A 20,600-nucleotide genomic window follows, 5' to 3' on the forward strand; every position below is an offset into this window, starting at 1 on the left:
AACCTCAATATCATTTTTGAAGCCCTATACCCCACACGTATGGGTTTGATGAAAAAAGATTTTTAGAGTTTCAGTTCTAAGTATGGGGAACCCCCAAAATTTATTGTAGTTTTTTTATCTTAATGCGGTTCATAGAATACATCTACTTACCAAGTTTGAACAGTATAGCTCTCATAGTTTCGGAAAAAAGTGGCTGTGACATAATCGGACAGACAGACGGACAAGACGAATCTATAAGGGTTCCGTTTTTTGCCATTTGGCTACGGAACCCTAAAAACGGAACACTTATGGATTCGTCATGTCTGTCTGTCTGTCCATCCGTATGTCACAGCCACTTTTTTTTATGCTACATCGGTGGCAAACAAGCATACGGGCTGCCTGATGGTAAGCAGTCTCCGTAGCCTATGTACGCCTGCTACTCCAGAGGAGTTACATGCGCGTTGCCGACCCTAACCCCACCCCCCTCGTTTTTTCCGAAACAATAAGAACTATTCTGTTGAAACTTGTTAAGTAGATGTATTCTGGGAACCGCATTAAGATTTTCACACAGAAATAGAAAAAAAAAACATACTTAGAACTGAAACTCAAATTTTTTTTCATCAAGCCCATACATGTGGGATATCTATGGATAGGTTTAAAAAATGTTTTTATTAATACGTCATAAATGGTACGGAACCCTTCATGGGTGAGACAGACTCGCACTTGGCCGCTTTTTTTAAATTTTGACCGCTCGATTTCGTGTTTTTCCGTTTAATAATATATAATAATACTACTAGGTATTTAAATTCTACTAATATACTTAAAAGCAAGTAGTCAATACCACTAGATTGCCAATTCCTATCGCTCGTATTTCAAAAATAGCATTTCGCCGTTTTCTACACATTTTCGAGTGACGAAATCGAGCGCTTGAAATCCAAAAATCGCCCTCCAAGGTGCTTAGCTAAAGTGAAAATCGTTAACGCTCCGTAGCGTAGTCATCACTCTCTATCACTCTTCTATATTAGTGCGACAATAACGTTGCGTTTCGTTCGCTACGGAGCGTTAACGATACACGTTGTCTACGCGCCCTGGTCCATTTTGGAATGGAAAATTACTACGATGACATGCAAAGGTTAGTAACGAGGTACAGACACAAAGAAAACCAGTTGGAACTCCCAAATTTATTAGAACCGCGCCAAAACAATTTACGCAACTTTCACAAAAGCATAGTTGAAAGATTGTTCCTCTACTTTTGGGCTTTGTCTTCGCTGTCCCTTTGAGGGACGTGTACCTTCTCAAATAAAGTGTCAAGCTCTCCATAGCGTCGTCCATCTTCAAAATTCTTATTTACGCCATTTTTCCTAAAAACCTTGTTGCCTTGAAATACAGTTGCAACTTCGCTGTCTGAGCGCTGATTTTTATTTCTTCTTTGCAATGTGCTGTTAGGAAAAAATGGGCTAAAAAAGCCATAGGAATCAGTACGAATGCCCGACGCCGCTTGAAGTATTGATGCAACTGCCATTTGATCTTCGAGTCGCCGCTGGATAGCCGTGGCTTGCATACTTGCAACGATATTTTGATATTTTGCTTCAAGTTTATCTACAGCTTTTTTCGTTTCATCTTGACTGTCACCGGCTACGTCATTGATGATTTGAGTTCTTTGCCTGACTAATTGGATTTGAAGCGAACATTCTACTAAATGTCTCTCTCGCTGCAATGAAGCAAGTTTAGATTCATACGCTCTGACACATTTCATTTTGGCTTTTTCCAGTTTGATAATACGGTTTTGCAATATGTGATTTTGTATTCTAAATTGATCACCCTGTTCTTCATTAGGCCTATCTAGTAACTTTTTTAAAATTGATTGCAAATTTTCCTTACTAAATTTATTTTGTTCTGATAGGCGAACTATCTCTGTTTCTTTCTGCTGTATGATTTTATCTTTATCAGCAATAATTTCATCTTTTGATATGTTGATGTCTCGAAGCTCTTTAATTTTAATTTCATATTGTTGTTTTTGGTCTTCCAGTTTATTTTCAAATATCTGTCTGGTTTCTTGTTTAATAAATGATTTGATATTGATTAATTCTAATTTATGTCTGGCTTGAATTTCTTCAATTTCTTGATTTTTCAAGTAATTCCAATTATCGATAAGTTCTTGCAAACTTTGAATTTTATCTATTAGCGCGTTCCTAACATCTTTTTCTACTTCTAATTTTATTTTCATAGAATCTAAAGTACTGTTGCTATCATGCAAGCGCATATAAAGGGTGGATGTATTAACTTTTTCTTGAAATTCACCAGCAGCATCATCTCCACTTGATTTTTCTTTCATCTCTTTAAGTTCATGATGTAATACTGTATTTTGCTTTTTGATGTCTTGCAATTTTGAAATAATGTTATGCGTGCGATGTCTATAAGTTTCAGGTAACTGTAATTCTATATGTGGCTTTATCATACTTAGAGGTTGGTGGTAATAACTAGTTTGTTTAAAAAACAGTTTCTCATTACTCTCTGTTGTTGTAGTTTTACTATTTATCATCGTGGCGAGCTTCTTGTCTAATTCTACTGAATTGTGAAATGGATCTCCAGTTTGGGTCTTCAACGATTTATTTAGGTGTACCACATTACCTGCGTCTTCACAATTTAAAACAAGACATTCGACTTCAGACGACGATACTTCACTGAGCGTTGGTTCATTGATAGGCAGCAATTCTTTATCCGTAGGTTCCTCCAAGAACGGCTTATCAAGAATTCCTTTCGAGAGTTGGTAACAAAGTGTGACTATATATTTATTCCGGAGTATTTTTTCGTGATTCTTACAAGCACAAAGTCGTTCGATCCAAGCACTGCAAATAGAAGCCATATCCCGGTCTTTAAGTTGAAATATATGTGGCCTCATAATCTCTAAAAACTGTTCATATTCCTGGTCAAGAGTTTTAACATTTTCGTCCATTATTGCAAAAATAATTTTGTCGTACTTTCAATTCTTCCTGATTTTGTCATAACTGTGACAGATTGTGTGACATGACATAAGCATTAAGTAAAAGAGATAAAAGAGAGGTTAATAAGTGATAAAGTACGGAAGGTGAAAATAAGGAACGAAATCTCCATATACCAAAAAGTGTCATCAAAAAAATTTAAATAGGTGGCGCTACAATACCTAGAGTACTTGAACAAAAAAATCAAATCATAGACAGCGCAATTCACTCCGTCAATAACGCCTAGGTTCTTAGCTACTCTAGCGCTACTCTGGAGAGATTTGGAACTATTATTTATAGCTGACAGGTGGACACTTTTGCAACAGTTCTACCATAAGAGATGCCTCTCCTCTTAATTCCACACTCCATATGATAAAGGCATGATTATGGAGTGTGGATTTAAAAGGAGTGAAATCTTTTATGGTAGAACTGTTGCAAAAGTGTCCAGCTGTCAGCTATAAATAATAGTTCCAAATCTCTCCAGAGTAGCGCTAGAGTAGCTAAGAACCTAGGCGTTATTGACGGAGTGAAGTGCGCTGTCTATGATTTGATTTTATTGTTCAAGTACTCTAGGTATTGTAGCGCCACCTATTTAAGGTTTTTTGATGACACTTTTTACTAACGCCTAGGTTCTTAGCTACTCTAGCGCTACTCTGGAGAGATTTGGAACTATTATTTATAGCTGACAGTTGGACACTTGCAACAGTTCTATCATAAGAGATTTCTCTCCTCTTAAATCTACACTCCATATTAAACATGTCTTTGAGGTAAGAATAACTGACTTTCAGAATAAAGCTCTATGGAAAATCAGCAGAAAAGAGGCCAAAGCACGACTAAATATCAGCATATTATTAAATTATAATTTTTTTTTTATATTTAATCATTTATTTAAAGTAACTTTACTAACTTTAGACTCATAAATATGTTAGTATGCACTTACAGCTATGTTAATATGTACAAACTTATCACTAAATAATTACTAAGACAGCTATGTTTCTAGAAGCACCTACTTAATGGTGAGACATAATAGGTACTTCTAGAAACATGCATATCATCACAATGCCTCAAATATGGGCAGTCAAACCTCTCGGCAATCGAGCGCAGGATTGGGTTGGGGCTGGCCCGCACCCGGCGCACCAGGGATGAGCATCGTTTGCGCATCAACTATGCGCAATCTATAACCACTCACATGATTCCAGCAACTAAGGTTTCAACATTTCGCACCTCTAAAATGACCGTTGCAACTCGAGTTGCGAACGGAGTGTATGCGGTTTTTTATTTCTTATCTGTGAAGGGCTGCACAGATATGGTGTAAACATTTATTAAAATACAGAATACCAACGTGACAATATTTAAAAAATGTTTCAACCACATAGACATAACCACAGTATTTTTTATCTATGTTACTTTGCAAGTTGTTCGGGAAAGTGCGAGTGTTAAAAGTGCCGCGTGTTTTAAAATGCCGTAAGTATTCAAATTTACATATTTCTGTTAGTATTATATATTAAATTACTCCGCGTTTATTGGTCTATTAGATTAAAACTATATTTTAGACCTACTTAATATTGATGACCATAAAATCTCACTTCAAACCAATAACTCTGTAGATTTTTGGCGTGTTTCCTATTTTAATGCCCTAGATTTCTATGATTACCAAATATATCTTGAGCAATCTATAGTCATTAAATAGTTCGATTATTAAATTACATTAATAAACAATAAAATGCATTAAATCACTGTTTATTATCCAGGATTAGCGAACAAACCATGTGACGGAAAATTGTAAGTACAAACACAGCAACCGTGGTTGCTTAAAGCATTTTTGCACATCGTAAGGCATGTGGTACACTAGACGTTGCATACGCGTTTTGGGGTGTTTGTTACTACTTACTTATAATTTCTATTTACTAATATTTCTTATATATATTGCCCGGATCCTGGGGTAGCTTGCCGTTTTTCGTCTGGCAGTGAATGTGTTAAAAGTTCCTATTTCTGTTGAACATCTGCACCGCGCGACTGTTGTGCTCCGCCCTAAATAGGTAGCCATCTTTGTTTTTGACATGGCGCAGGTCAGTTTGCCGGCCGCCGTGTTGTTTATTTACGTTTGTATTCAGTATAATTTCATGTGTTAATAGTTACTATTTGCTTATTGTGCTTAATTTGTTGTGAAGTGTATGTTATGATGCATATATTATACGTGTTAGTGTAGTTATAAGTTAGTTCGGTTGTTGGTGATCGGCCGTTTTAAAAACACCAAAGTTTAGTAGGTATGTAAATACTCTTTTGTTATTTTAAGTTATAAAGCCACTATCATTGTCATAATTACATAAATTATGTATTTTATTTCAAGGTAATTAGTGTCTTAAACGGTTATTTACTATATTTTTGTACTTCAGTGTCTAAATTAGCCACAAAAAAATCACGAATATAGCACATAGTTACACGCCAGGTGGAGCAATTCGAAAGTTCCTTATCAGAATTTGAATCAGTTTTACTCTGCAATTTTATAGGTGAGCTATCAAGGTGTTTAGTATCAATTAAAAGCTTATTAAGCTTTCTTTAAATTGAATTAAAAAAAAAGATATGTTATCGATTTAGATTTTTTATTAAAAATAGTTTTCTACTATAACTCGGAAATTATTCCTTTGGGTAAACTTCGTGAATTTTTAATAATTATTTTTATTATAACAGCAAATAGCTAAAGTAAGAAAATAAATTTCTTTGTTTCTTTACCATTATAAAAACGAAAGAATCATTCCAAATGCTTAAGCAGAAGCAAAGTTATCGATTTTTGAAGATATCACGACACTGTGCCGTCGTATCTGCGAAATGGCAGAGCAATTCAGGGCACCTTTCGTTAAAATCGGAATCATGTGAGTGGCTAAAAGCAATCGATTAATTTATACGTTTCCTTTTTAGAGATATTATTAGTAAATATACATGGCAAATACCTTACATAGAATATTTTACTTTTCATTACCTAATCACATACATAAAATGAATAAAATCTTGTTTATTTGAGGAACGGTATATTAATTTTGACGCTAGTTCAATAACAAAATAGTTTTCTCGCATATAATAATTATGATAGTTTCATAAGTGACATCATATAAATATAACGTTGTAAGGCCCAACATACATAATTTTCTTATTTTAAATTTAAACCTTTTTGCATTTAATTGTATATCGACTGTTTTGAGAAAACAATGCACAAGGTGATAAAAGAAATGCAACTTTATTTGGTTAATTATATTGAAACACAGTGTATATCGAAAGAAAATTAGGCCTTACGAGAATATCAATTTCAATTTCAATTTGCAACCAAGTACAAAACACATACAAGCTAATGATTAGGTGTACAGTACGTGGAACCTGATAGGACGCAGCAAAACCTTATATAAAACTAATTTTAATCTAATGGTAAATAATGAATATTAAAATATAATGAGGATTATTCCATAATTTAATAAATATTACATAAAAATAATTGATCGACAAAAAAGTACAAAAAATATATAAATAGATATTATAGTCATTAATGCATAGATACACTGCATTGGATGCATGCATGTATTATTAAACGGAGTTCCAGTTAGTACAGTTAGTCAGTATAACTATCTAGGCGACTGTAAAACAGATAATTTAAAAGATGATGTCGATGTAGACCGGGAGCGCAGATTCGCGCGGTGTACAGCTGCAGTCAAAACCACGCTCTTTAGAGCATACTGCACTTCGCTGTACTCGGCTGCACTGTGGGTAAACTGTACGCAACGGTCGCTCAGCTCTCTGCGCGTCCAGTATAATAATGCTTTCAGGGCGCTGCTGGGGCTGTCACGGTTCTGCAGCGCATCCACCATGTTCGCGGAAGCACGTGTAGACAGTTTCGGTGCTGTGCTGCGTAAAAAGATGGCATCGCTTCTGAACAGTATACGTGACAGCCCGAACAGCCTCCTGAAGACATTAGCTGTAAGGAATAAGTGCTCAATAATGCAACATTTAATTAAAAATACTTTTTCATTAGTTAGTTACGAATATTAACATAGATTTTAGGATTTAACTTGAATAATAAGTACTAACAAATTTGTGGATCATGTTGTCTGAATAAATAAACGTAAATAAATTGGAAAAACAAAATAAATACCAAAATCTAAAACAAATGAAATGTTAGGTGATTTTTCTGTAAATAAAATAATAATTTGCAGAATGCTAATAAACTTTGGAATAAGAGGCGGACATATTTGTAAACGAAAACATTAAAAAAATAAGAGAATAGATATGCTACGGCTGTTTCTCCATACAAACGTAGTCCCCATTTTCTGTTCTAGACATTATGGAAAACGTTTTTACATTTGATGTATATTAACTATAGCTATGAAGTGTAAAAATTAGGAGCCTGAATTCATATTTTTTTAAATGCTTTTAACTTTTATAGTAATTAAAGATTCGAAACAAATCAAGCATAGCTGTGGTTGATATACAACAAAATGTGTCAAAATAATACAATACAATACAAATACTCTTTATTGCACACCTCAATACAGAAACAATACAAATAATACAACACATTAAGAAGAGGTAAACAACAGGCGGTCTTATAGCTAAAAATCGATCTCTTCCGGACAACCTTTAGGTAGCGGAATTAAATAAATTAATGTCATGGCCAGATGCAATAAAAGAAATCTAGCACAGAATAAAAACAAAACAGTATATCATATACAAATATAAATAAAAAAAGATATATAAATACCTACACATACATATATATATTTTTTTAAATAATGTTAATATTTAGAGATGAAAATGAGGACTACGTTTGTAGGAAAGGGCTGTTTCAGGGCGGCTGTGGCCTTTTCGCTTAAAATGTCAACGAGCCAGGACAATAATGAATGAACAACAACCCGGGAATATCACAACTAACTAACAATGGATATTGTTTGCTTCTCAAAACAACATTTCTGGGGATTCCTCCATTCATACCACTATTGTGGGAGAGAAATGAATCAGAAGTGTGCAACATTCAACTCTGTTGTTTTTTTTATACTACGTCGGTAGCAAACAAGCATATGGCCCGCCCGGTAAGCAGGCTTCGTAGCCTATGGATGCCTGCAACTTCATAATTGTTACATGCGCGTTGCTGATCTTAACACTACACACCCTTGTTGAGCTCTGGCAACCTTACTCACCGGCAGGAACACAACACTATTAATAGGGTCTAGTGTTATTTGGCTGCAGTTTTCTGTAAGGTGGAGGTACTTTCCCAGTTGGGCTCTGCTCTAGACCTGAAATGACACCCGCTGTGCTGTGCCCTACCATACAAAGCGAGATGACATTCACAGTGCCCATACCTCTCTTTTGGACATAGTTTTAGGACCCGGATGGTGGTTGACGCCAAAGGACAATAGTTACTTATTTTGCAAGGAGCAACATTGTTGTTTAAACTTTCGTGCTAATATTGATACCCGAGGGAAAGATACGAAAATTAGTTCAAATAGCGAACTTTGTTGTTGATTTTTGGCCGACTACTTAGTTTATCATAAGCGGCACTATCATTTAGAGCCTCAAACAAACTAACAAAACCAAGTATTTGTTCAAAAATCAACAAAAAAGTTAAACTAACTAGTTAAAAAAATTTTGAACAAATGTCAAGTAATGCAGAATAATTATAAAAAATATCCAATATAATTGATCCAAAGTTATAGTTTTCCCCTCATTTTCATTTTCGCATGTACTGCTATTATATTGCACACAACTATACGTGCTTAAGAACCTATTAACTTTTACCAAAAAAAATTACAAGCTTTTATTTACTTTCACCTGACCGTTGTCTGTTTATAATCAAATCTTGCAAGTTAAATTTGATCCACTTCCCCGTTTCCGATTGAGCTGAAAATTTGCATACATATGTAAGTCGGGTGACAATCCAATATTATGGTACCATCGAGCTGATATGATGATGGAGACAAGAGGTGGACATAGGAACTCTGTGATAAAACAACGCAACCTAATTGTGTTTGGAGTTTTTAGAACTTGCTCGATGAGTATTAGTTGCCTGTGGAAAGAAAAGTACAGTCAGCGATAAAAGCTTGTACCAAAAATGAAATTTTTGCCAAAAACTTATTTGGGATGAGGGTGACTTTCACTAATAATCGCACTATAACCATTACACAAATTACAATACAATATAAATTTCTTAAGGAAAGCGCTCAGAAAAATGTACTCAACGATAGTAAGTATCAACTACGGAAGCCTTTAAAAGTTCCACAATTTCCTGGGGCATTTAATAATCGATCGGGGTCTTAAGGCGCTTACAGACCCGTAAGTCCTTCTCAAAAGAAACTCATTATAAATTCTTATTACTTATACTGAAAGATTGTTTTTTCTGCTTAGTAAAATCTTTATTATAATCTTCTCAACTATTGTGAGAGTTTAAAAGGTTCTGGATTTTCAATCTTTGGTGATCGGAAGGGCTTTGTCAGGAAATGGGTTTTAGCATAATGGAGTACGGGTAGGCATCAAAATGCTTTCACTTTTATTTGTTGCTAGGGTTGCCAACCATCCCGCTATACGCGGGACATCCCATTTCTGGAGCCCTAAAGTACGCGTCCCGCAAAGGGTCCGTACGGGACGCCGATTGTCCCATTTCTGGCTAGACTAGATTATAAGCACTGAAACGGAGGTACAGTTTGCACCAGCGCGTGATTTTATTTATTTTTGAAGTCTACGGATTGAATCTATCTATACTAAACTATATTTTTTGATGTTTATGACATAATAGTCAATATTCTAATGTGCCATAAACATTTAGAAAATTACCTTGATTTAATTTTTCAAGCCTTTCAATACGTTGACGAGCAAAAGCTATACCTTACCCAATTAGGCCGGCCGAAGGATTACCGCATTTTATACCCAAGTCCCGCAATTTGATCGCAAATGTACCGCAAAACTATGCACTAAAGTTGGCAACATAGGGTTGCTCTAACTGACTTTAATACGTTCTCGTAGCAAGTAGCAATTTAATGTGTTGTGAGTTGTGAGTGGTATTATTATGTTCGCGATTAATACTTATTTCAGACGGGTCTGACCTAATCGGTTGTGATTCTGCCTATGAAGCCGATAGACCTGGGTTCTTATACCGATAGAGGCATTTATTTGTGTGATGAACACAGATATTTGTTGCTGAGTCATGGATGTTATCTATGTGTATATGTATGTATTTATCTATATGACTATGTGTATATCGTCGTCTCGTAACCATAGTATACTTATTTTGGGGCGATAGGTCGATCCGTGTAAGATGTCCCTTAATATTTATTTATTTAATGTTTAACCATATCGACAAACACAAATATTGGCTTTTTCTTATATTCCGGCTATGGGACATTATTTTTTGTGGGAGTTCAAGGTTATCACATTGTAGAAATCGTTCAGTGTGATTTAGACATTTTACCTATACTTGTCTGCAAGTATCCTAAGCCTTAAGGCGCACATGGCAAACCTGCATGTTACAAGCCAACAACGCCTGCACTGGCCGGTGACAAAAAACATGCCACTGTCACTCGTATTTTGTTTTTTAATTATAATTACACTTTGATTACATTTCTGTAATGTGTGCGCGTGTGCGTGAATGTTTACAGTCGTGTTTTTGTAACTCTTGTTCTTAAATAAATTAATTAATCCTGTTAACACTATTTAAAATAATTAGAATTCCGTGTACGTGTGAAAACTTACGTGAAGTAACGAGCTACCTATCGAAGACATAGGTAGGTCTATCTGGCACATGTATACCTAAAGGATAATTCGCCAATGAGACAACTTCGGGAACACAATGTCTATATTTATGTAGTATGTAAGTATATGCGATTTAAATACGGTAACACATTGCTACACCGAGTAAGGCGCTGTACGTATCGCGCTTGCATTACACCGCCACGGCTGCTGAAGTGGTGGAGTATGTACACCAGAAGACCGGCTACACGCTGAGGGTGTTCCAGCTTCGATCGCGCCACTACGTGCATTTCAACTCTTTTGTTGTGCGCGTGCCGCGACCGCTGCAGGGGACCATCGAATGCGCCGACTTCTGGCCGAAGGGTGTCGTGTTTCGGAGGTTCCGGGGCAAACTGCCGAATCCGACACAAGAGCAGCCGATTCAACGGAGCCACGCCGTTTTGTCGCCTAAATAGTGTTTAGTTGTAATTTTATAAAATGTATATGTATGTTAGTCTGTAAGGTATTTGTAATATGGGCCTTGTTGCCTGAATCAAATTTTAAATAAATAAATAAATAAGGATACCCTTCTGCAGGAAAAAACGCGGTAAATTCCAGTATGAAGCACTTTAAAACCACGTGTTTAACACAAGGCTAATTTATATGCTTTTTTTTTCCTTTACTTCCCCACTTTAACAGACTCAAGAAAAGAGGTTTAGAGAAAAAAATATCAGATACGTTATAAGTAAAGCTTTATGTAATTACCTAATTATCTATTAATTTGATTGCAAGGTAACATCATTTTCATTAACTGATAGAAATGAGTGCTGGCTGGGAGTCTCCCGAGCGTTGGCGTCTAGTGAACTCTATGGCTGCTGGTTGACGCAACATTGGCGCAACTGCGCAGCGACGCCATTTTCCATAGCGCTGACTAGACGCCGACGCTCAAAAGACGCTGAGAGGTGGCTGGTGGCCTTTTTAAAGAAAGCGCAAAGGAAGAGTTATAAAATAACTAGGAGGATTTTTTTTTTTACAAACTTATCTGCATAATCAAACCTAATTCTATTTTATTTATACTAAGTAGGGATTATTTATGAATACATCATTTAACTTTTTAATTTCAATCAAATTTACCTCATACTTTTATAAAGATGGTGTTTTTCCTTCTAAGTATAAAATATTACCATTTTCATCAGTAGGTACGGTCGATCGCCGTCTTAAGTGGGTTAATCAAATTGTAGCCTTAAGTGGTGGGTGGAGGATTGAAAGTCGTGTCGGTCGGCGGAGTATTGGTGATTTACCTTCCCGTCGTGTTTGATTTGGAAGGCCGTTGTTGCTGTGGTTAATTTAAGGCATGAACTTTGAGCGGGAAACATTGAAAAATAAGGTTAACATGCTTAAAGGTGACATTCAGATAGCTTCATCACTGCTACGGCAATGATACTGCTGCTGTACGCTTGATGGTGCTCGCACATTGGTTATTATATAATGTTATACAACCTCGTGTGACAGGGACATCATGATAGTATTGATAGTAATTTATTATGCTGTCCCTATCACACGATGTTATACTTATAACATTTTATAACAGCCGATGTGGGAGCACCATGACAGATACAGCACCCTCGTCAAGGACGCAGCAGTATACGTAATGTATCAACATTCATGCAGCTGTCCGCATGTTACTTTTAGAGGCGAATCGTGATTGTAAATATTGAAAAATGCCGCAAAAAAATCTTTGTCTAGGAATATAAAAAAAAATTACCTATTCGAGTCGAGCCCAACAGGTGCAAGCGGTGATAGTCCCTATTCGATAAATAAGTAATAATTCAAACTGTGATGTAATTAAAAAAATAAAACTTTACTTATCTTACCTAAAAATCTCCAAAAAATGTTTCAGTAATACCGTTGGCGACAATTAATTCTACAGTTTAAATTAAATAAAATTATAAATAAATAAATAAATATTATAGGACATTAGTACACAAATTGACTAAGTCCCACAGTAAGCTCAATAAGGCTTGTGTTGAGGGTACTTAGACAACGATATATATAATATATAAATATTTATAAATACTTAAATACATACAAAATACCCATGACTCAGGAACAAATATCCATGCTCATCACACGAATAAATGCCCTTACCAGGATTTGAACCCGGGACCATCGGCTTCGTAGGCAGGGTCACTACCCACTGGGCCAAACTGGTCGTCATTATAATTAAATAAATATGTGTCAGTTATTTTGAAGTAACTAAGGGCCTTACAAACTCTTCTTACATACATACAATAATAAAAATCTTAAAAGCTTAATAAAAATCATTTAGGCGAGACAGTTTTCACATTCTCCGACCAGAAGTACGAACCTCTGGTCGGGGAATGTGAACTGCTGGAAACTAGCGCGAAGACGGGTTCGCGCTAGTTTCCAGCAGCACCAGGAACGAACTGAAGTGGACGTAATGACGCCATCGCAGCTGGAACACTTAGTGCCACACTGGCTCTTGCAAGGCATCACCTGGCGCGGCTTCCTGTCCTTGGACACCTGTGTCGATCCTTTCTCTACCCGAGGTGGCTTCTCACTACGAGTCGTTTACTCGTAATGCGAGGCAGGAAGGCTATAATTCACGCAAAATTAGGCGACATAGCCTGGTTGTAGTCTAATCGCATTCGCTTATGACCTAGACACGACATTATTGATACATTTGGTCACAGCTTTATTGCGTACGGGTGACCCTAAACTAAATGATGTTTGGATTCAGGGTAGTGGGGGCAAATGTTATTGACGCCTGCGATCAACCGTTTAACGTGATTTAGCCACCACGTTGGCTTGTCACAACAACGAGATAGCTAACAGTTTTGAATGATTTTCAGTTTTGACTGTGATTTGTTTGTGTAAAAAACCATTGATATCCGAATCAAACACACGTAATGACATTGTGAGTGTGGTGTGCTTAGATAGACTAACAAGTGTGGACGCGACCAATGGTAACGTTGAAAGCGAACGCAGCCGACGCGCACGAATGAGGGTAGACCGAGCGCGGTCTACACAACTTAAACACTCACCCACTATCTCCAGTTACCCGTGAACAAGATGTATGTAACTGCGTCGAAATATCGGGAGCTCCATAAAAACAATATAAAAGGTAATCACGGTTTATATCCTGGTCAATTTAAGTCTAACGAGATATGCTTATGGCTTATAGTTTTTGTGCTGCTCGTTTTTGCAGGCCCTCTGGGATGTTTGCCGATGCCGGTGTAGAGGACTTATATGCCATAGTAAGGAAGAAGATGGCATCTGTGGTGATGAGGATGAGGGGAAGCGCAAATAGCATCCTGAGAATGAGGTGGATGTCGGATATTCTCCGCCGATATACCGACCTTCATGTCATATGACCTAAGTAAAGATTTTTTATGGAACTTGATAATATAAGGTAGTTTACTAATGTAGTTTTATAAGTGTCTTGTAACTAACAATCTATGGATCTGAGGAATCTGAAAGTAAATGTATATGTTTTATGGTCAGTTTCAGCACAATGGTGACATTATATCATTTAACTATTATTACTACTACGAATAACGCAATGTATTATATCAGAGGTTCCCAAATTTAGGTAGGCTATTCACAATAGATAGGTCATATGGTGCGGAGTATTGTCTCACGGCGCCCCTGTTTACTGTCTACGAATCGGATTTGTATTTTGTCGAATGCATTTTTTATTAAAGCCATTATTTTTCTATAGTTTTGAAAAGAACATCATGTAGAAGCGGTTACGTTAGGAATTATGACCCTTTCCAAAATTAAAGTTTCTGGAAAAAATGCGTTCGTTCTTTAAAAAATGAAACAATTATAACATTGTGCAACGAGGGGGGTAAGTGGAATTTCGGAAACGAGGGTGGTAATTACCGACAACCGCAGCTTGGAGGGAATTAAAGACCCGAGTTTGCAATATTCTTACCTACGGAGTTACACACAATGTTTTCTAAATGCGGTCAAGAATACACCTTTTTTATCGGGTTTAATTAGCCCACAGTGTATATAGCGGTGATAAAATACCTATCTTATATGTTAGTTTGCTCCTAAATATCAGTAACATATATTATGTACTAATTATATGCATAAATTTGACACAATATAATTGTTAGAATAAAACAAAATCCAAATGCTTGCTTGCAACCAATATAATATACCTACTCATATCGGTTATATAATTCGTCTACTAACCCTTCAGTAGGGTTATTATCCGCGCCGCTGCAGCTAAGCGACCTCGTTCATTAAACTTAACGATGTACAGTGGTGTAAAAATTAATTACGTGCTCGGCAGAGTGAGAGCCAAGTCCTTAATTAGCGAAAACCCTATACCGGGTGATCTCTATGGTGGGCAGATAATAAAAACATATTTTGTATTCCTTAAACGATGAAACATTAAAAAATTATGAAGTCTTTAGAATTCCTATTTTTCATACAAATCAATAAATGTACTTATTCAATGTAAGCTATCATCATTTTGATGTTGCTTGTCACGCTTTAAGCATAACAAGATTTGCAATACATTGAGCCATTTAGGTTTTAGAACAAACTTTAAAGTGTATCAAAACACAATTTCGCGTTTTCTGGCCAAAAATCATTCGAAATGAAGACCTATGCCGGCAAACACCCATTGACAAAGACATCGCGACACGGAAATGGAGATGGATAGGACATACTATTCGAAGCGGGGAAACGAATAACGCTACCATAGCTTTCGCTTGGAAACCGCCGGACGGAAGCCTTGGCTCCGGGCGCTCCATACACTCTTGGCAACGGTCCGTCCTAAGAGAGCTAACAGCGGTCGAGTTATTATTTATTTAAACTTTATTGCACACATAAAGAAAAATGTACAAATGGCGAACTTAATGCCAAAATGCATTCTCTACCAGTCAACCATTGGGTCAAACAGAGACATTTGTGTATGTTGGTGCAGGAAAAAATAATAACAAATAATAAGGAAAAAATTAAACGTGAAGGCAAATAATATTAAAAATATATAAATAGTTAAATACTACTACTTATATAATGTATAAAAGATAGACTAATACATATAATTATGTACATATACACGAGTTGACCTGGAGCGAAGCCATAAGAGGAGGCGAAGATAGGAAGGCGTGGCGCGAGCTTGTCAAGGCCCTTTGCACCTCAGAGTGCTTTAGGACAACAATAACAAAACACAATTTATTTCTAAAATTATCTAAATAAATGTTGGTTACTTTGAGGAGTACAGCCACAGCCTACAGTTTAATTTATTGCTCCTGTTATAGAGCCTACCCGGTATACTCGTACAATATTAAGGTAGAAATTAATGTTTATTATAAGAATAGGTATATACTATTTTTACCAAGCGGTTATTAAATTTAAATGGAAAAGTGTGCTGTTTTTTTTTATGGTTAATACCGGATTTTATAAAATAAAATTATGTATTTGTAATAAAGGACTCCGTGGTTCTTGAGCAAAAAAACAACAACTAGGTACCTACTTCTTATAGATTCTGATTTTAGCTCACTTCCACTGCCTTCTACATACACATTATATAGGAAGATTTTGGTAAACTTTTTCTGACAAAATAGTTAAATTTGACCCACATGAAAGGCACAGGGTGTAATAAAAATATTAAAAGAAAATTGACAGTTAGCCAATCATCATGCCGATATGCTATAATTTCGGCGCCAACATTAAACCGGCACCAAATTAATCCTAATAACCTAAGCTACGTTCTAGGGCCAAACTAACCCGAATTAAATTTCGTGCGTCTGCTAATTATGAAAGGAGGACTTAGTAAAACCTACACTCACACCTCACTGTCTCTATATTTGCCTATTTTTACATGCCAGGGAAAAAATAATTATTTATTTATCATTATGGCTTTATTACATGTCATTGGATACAGAAATATAGTTAATTTAAATACAGTTTGTAATAAAAATTGATAATTTGAACAATATTCTCTTTTATAAGCATATACAACTAGAATGAACTAAAGTGTGCATTACACGCCGAAACCACCCACAGCATTAAACACAAATGCGATTCCAAGCCAACTAAAGACTTGGCATTTTCACTCCTGTATTGAGCAAAAAATCAGCTGAATCAATTCACCTAACCTCCTATTCAGAAGAATTACGCCTTACCTCACTAAAATCCAGACAATGCATTAAGACACATTCCCCCGCGATCCATCGTTGTGACAACCCTCATTGTGTACCATTATCTCTTATGCCCCTGTACTGCTAAACTCCTTCGGGATTTTCGACCCTAACAGTTTATATTAAGGTTGGTTTTCCGCTAAAACATATGGGGAGAATTCTCAGCTCACACTTAGCGTACTAATTGAGCTAGGGATGTGTAACTAGCTGTGTAATGGGAACAATTTATTATGTGCCTCGTGTAATGTCTCCTTTGGAACTATGAGCTCTGAGAAAAATGGACTCGTCTGCGTACTTACGTACCTTGAAATCGATTCAACTAAGCTGGCGTGATTGACGATGATGAACCTAGCGAATGCCATCTATGTATCATTATGAGGGTGACCTTAAGGCTAGTACACACCAAGATGCATAAAAATTACAGTCCGGTTGTAAAAGCATTGAAAACTGGAAATGGGCGATTTTCCTGTCAGTCTGATACAGAAAACTGAGTGACGTACCTATTAGTTTTGATTTGTGTATCAATTTATCATATCATAAGATTCGTAAAGGATGACTCACGCCAGACCGGGACAGGGCCGGGCCGGAGCATCCGGCGCTTCACTTTCTATGGAACCCCACCACCACCACCACCAACCACGCAACCACGTCATCACCGATCAGCCGTCATAAAAAATGACGTATGACGCCTCGGTCCGGGCCCGAGCCTGTCTAGCCTGAGTCATCCTTAAGTAATCTGCTTATCAGATATTCTACAGAATTGACACCTATATAAATCTTATTATTTCGTCAGTAAAGTAAGAACACATATTTTTTTATTGATCTAAGTAGCCTTAACACGACTGCCTTAGCAGTATCAAAGTCACATATTCGTTAACCTTTGCATAGCTTCCTTTCTATACATCTCACTCGCACATATACGCGAGTACGAGCGAGATGCATAGAAGGGAGATTACGCACACACTAGAGAATAGGTCAGTGTCAAACTGGTAATAGCCGTATAGTTCTACAACTTCATTAACACAGATATGTTTAGTAGGTATTACACGCGTAATAGCCGGTGAGGCTTCCTGTGCACCCGTACCCGTGCATCCGTGCGTCCGTGCACCCGTGCCGGTAACGACGTCGTAATGCACACTCAGTGGAGCACAATGGGTGCGCTGACAGCAGGATTGGACTGGTAATGTAAAAAAAAAGTGAATAATAAACGTATTAAATAGAAAAAGAACAAAGTTGTTAGGTTGGAAGTAATATTATTATGTGTATTTAGATTGAGTAATATAATCTTAGTGCAGTGTCTCGCGGCATTTTATTTCGAACTTGGCTGGGCACACTCTGTGTCTAGATAAATACTTCAATTACAGACATAAGCATGGCCACGTTTCAATAACGTACATAAAGGGTTTTTATCTAAGTATCTCTGCAGGGCTAAGATGGACGGTTGTCTATCATTTGTCACCATACCTGTCACGCTCTAAAAAATATGTAAGTGCGAAAGTGACGTATGATATGACAAGTGACAAAAACACGACCATGATACCGCTGCTGGGTAATGGACGGACGGTTAAATTGTGTTCTGTTAAAATACAAAACAAATTAATGTATGTACCGTTGAACGCCGCGCCGTAACTTTGCATACTAAAATCGGTCATCTATATGTAGGCCTTGCGTTATCTAAAGTATTTAGGTTTTTTCTTTACAATCTGATGTGTCTATTTAACTAATTATTTAATTTATGTGTAATTTTAAGCATCTCTCGTTCATAAATCACCGTCACTTAGTTTTGTATTGATAATATTGGAATACTGAAATATGAAGAATTAATTTCAGATTTCAGGTCTTTTACCTACTGTATTTAGTATACATACGGCTGATGACTTCTAGCATAACGGCGTACTAACCTAAGCTATAAAAGCGATCGACATACGAGCGATAAGCGAGGTTAAGCGGTTGCCGTCCAAAATCACTTAAGTGATAGACCACTAGCGAAAATGGGTGGTATTATGTACATTACCTAGAAAGCTTAGGAAAATTAGTATCGATGTATAGATGCATTTTTGTGTTCGGTACCATTGATTCTACGGGACACTAAAGGAATGCGGCGCATTAGTATATTTGAGTACCAGCAGGTACTCAACAATTACAGTCCGTCACTGTCGGCCCGATTCGAAGAATGATTAAGACAAGTTTAAGATCTTTAAAAGAACGACATCTTAAAATTGTCGTTTATTTTGATTCCTCTGTGATCCCAATAAGATCTATCTACGATATTTCTAACGTCAAAGTGACATTGGTTGTCCGAATCGAACTGCGTCTGTCAATTACGACATACAAACGATATCTAAATGAGAACTTATCGTGTTCGTATCTCATTTTCCGAATCGGGCCGTGTACCTATTTTTCTATGTCGTATCGTTTCAGATTTAATAATTTGTTAAAACTGATGTATGAAGTGAGCACTCAATGTTACTTATTTCTCTATGGATGTACCTACTCTGAAAATTTTAAGCACGTCGTCCTCTTATCATTTCGCAGCTGACTGTATAATTTCATTTTGCGACAAGAGTTTACGCACTTCGCTGTCACTTAAATTAATTTGTTTCAAGTGTTATAACGTACGCACGTCATCAAAAGAAAACAACAATTTAGATAAACAATGGAATTAAACTTTAATGCTCCACCACGAAGTCCACGCACACATCCTAAAATACCACTCTGCAATTTGAAAGGCAAAGTAAACAAGGACGTTATGAAAATCCTTCTTTACACGCTTATAATAAACTTTCTTCCACCAAACATTACCCAAGCTAATATTACCTTAAAAACCTCATGAAGAAGGTTTATTTTTGGTTGTAGAATTTTTATATGCCAGTAAAGATTATGGCTCTGATTATTTTTATGTTAAGAGGTGGGGAGATTAAAATTATTTCATGTTTATGTAGGCGAGTGTACTTCAAGATTTGAAGGGAAACTCTGGGTTTATTCTTAAGGAGAAAGCTGAACACCTTTTTAAGTGTCAAACAGCAAAAATAATAAACCTACCAGAGATATATTGAACGAAAGACTGCAGTCTTGTTACAAAAGTTGCGTGATTTTTTTTAATTTTTTACCACTTGGTCGGTATGTATGTATTGATGCTGGCGGCATTTCCTCGTTGTATCGCAATGCTGATACGCCGCCAGCTCTTCGACCACCAGGTCAACCAGATGCTTTGCGATTTCTGCAAAAAAAAAAATTGTGCGCGCTGAGACCCCATGGACCTAGAGTTTCAATTTCAGCGCCGAATGATACGAAATGGCACTTACTCTCTACCGAACCCTTTTAATTTCACTAAATATACATATGATATGAATAAGCTTCGCAGACCATAAATATCTAGAACTCTCTTTTTACTCCCAGTAGTGATTTAAAGGTTCTGTTATCGTAAAAATTAAGTAAATCGGTTTTAAACGCATTGTGCATAGAAAATAAAAGCGCCTGTCAGAAATCCATATCAAAAGCACGAGAAAAGTCAGAACATTACAACAAAAGTCAGGCGCTATGAAATTGCATGAAGATTCACGTTTGTTTCCAAAGCTCGTAGTGTCATAACTTTTTTGCATGAAATATTAGACCTGAACCACCAGAGAGAGGGTCGTTTTTCCAAATGCGTATTTAAGTTAGATAAGATCTAGTTAAAGTTATGATCAATTAAATCGTATTTAAAGGAAGACGCGAATCGTGACTTTGAGTTAGTTTACTCTCTTTGTAGGAA

General features: G+C 36.6%; 1 protein-coding gene across 1 annotated transcript; it reads right to left on the reverse strand.

Annotated features, from left to right (window-relative positions):
- Positions 1–116: 116 nt before the first annotated feature.
- On the reverse strand, positions 117–3,325 carry LOC133519249 (uncharacterized). The gene has a single exon (XM_061853240.1). The coding sequence runs from the start codon at positions 2,933–2,935 to the stop codon at positions 1,226–1,228; it is 1,710 nt and encodes a 569-aa protein (XP_061709224.1). The 5' UTR covers positions 2,936–3,325; the 3' UTR covers positions 117–1,225.
- Between the last annotated feature and the right edge of the window lie 17,275 nt (positions 3,326–20,600).

Source organism: Cydia pomonella, chromosome 6 (genome assembly GCF_033807575.1).
Source record: "Cydia pomonella isolate Wapato2018A chromosome 6, ilCydPomo1, whole genome shotgun sequence".
Taxonomy (NCBI): domain Eukaryota; kingdom Metazoa; phylum Arthropoda; class Insecta; order Lepidoptera; family Tortricidae; genus Cydia; species Cydia pomonella.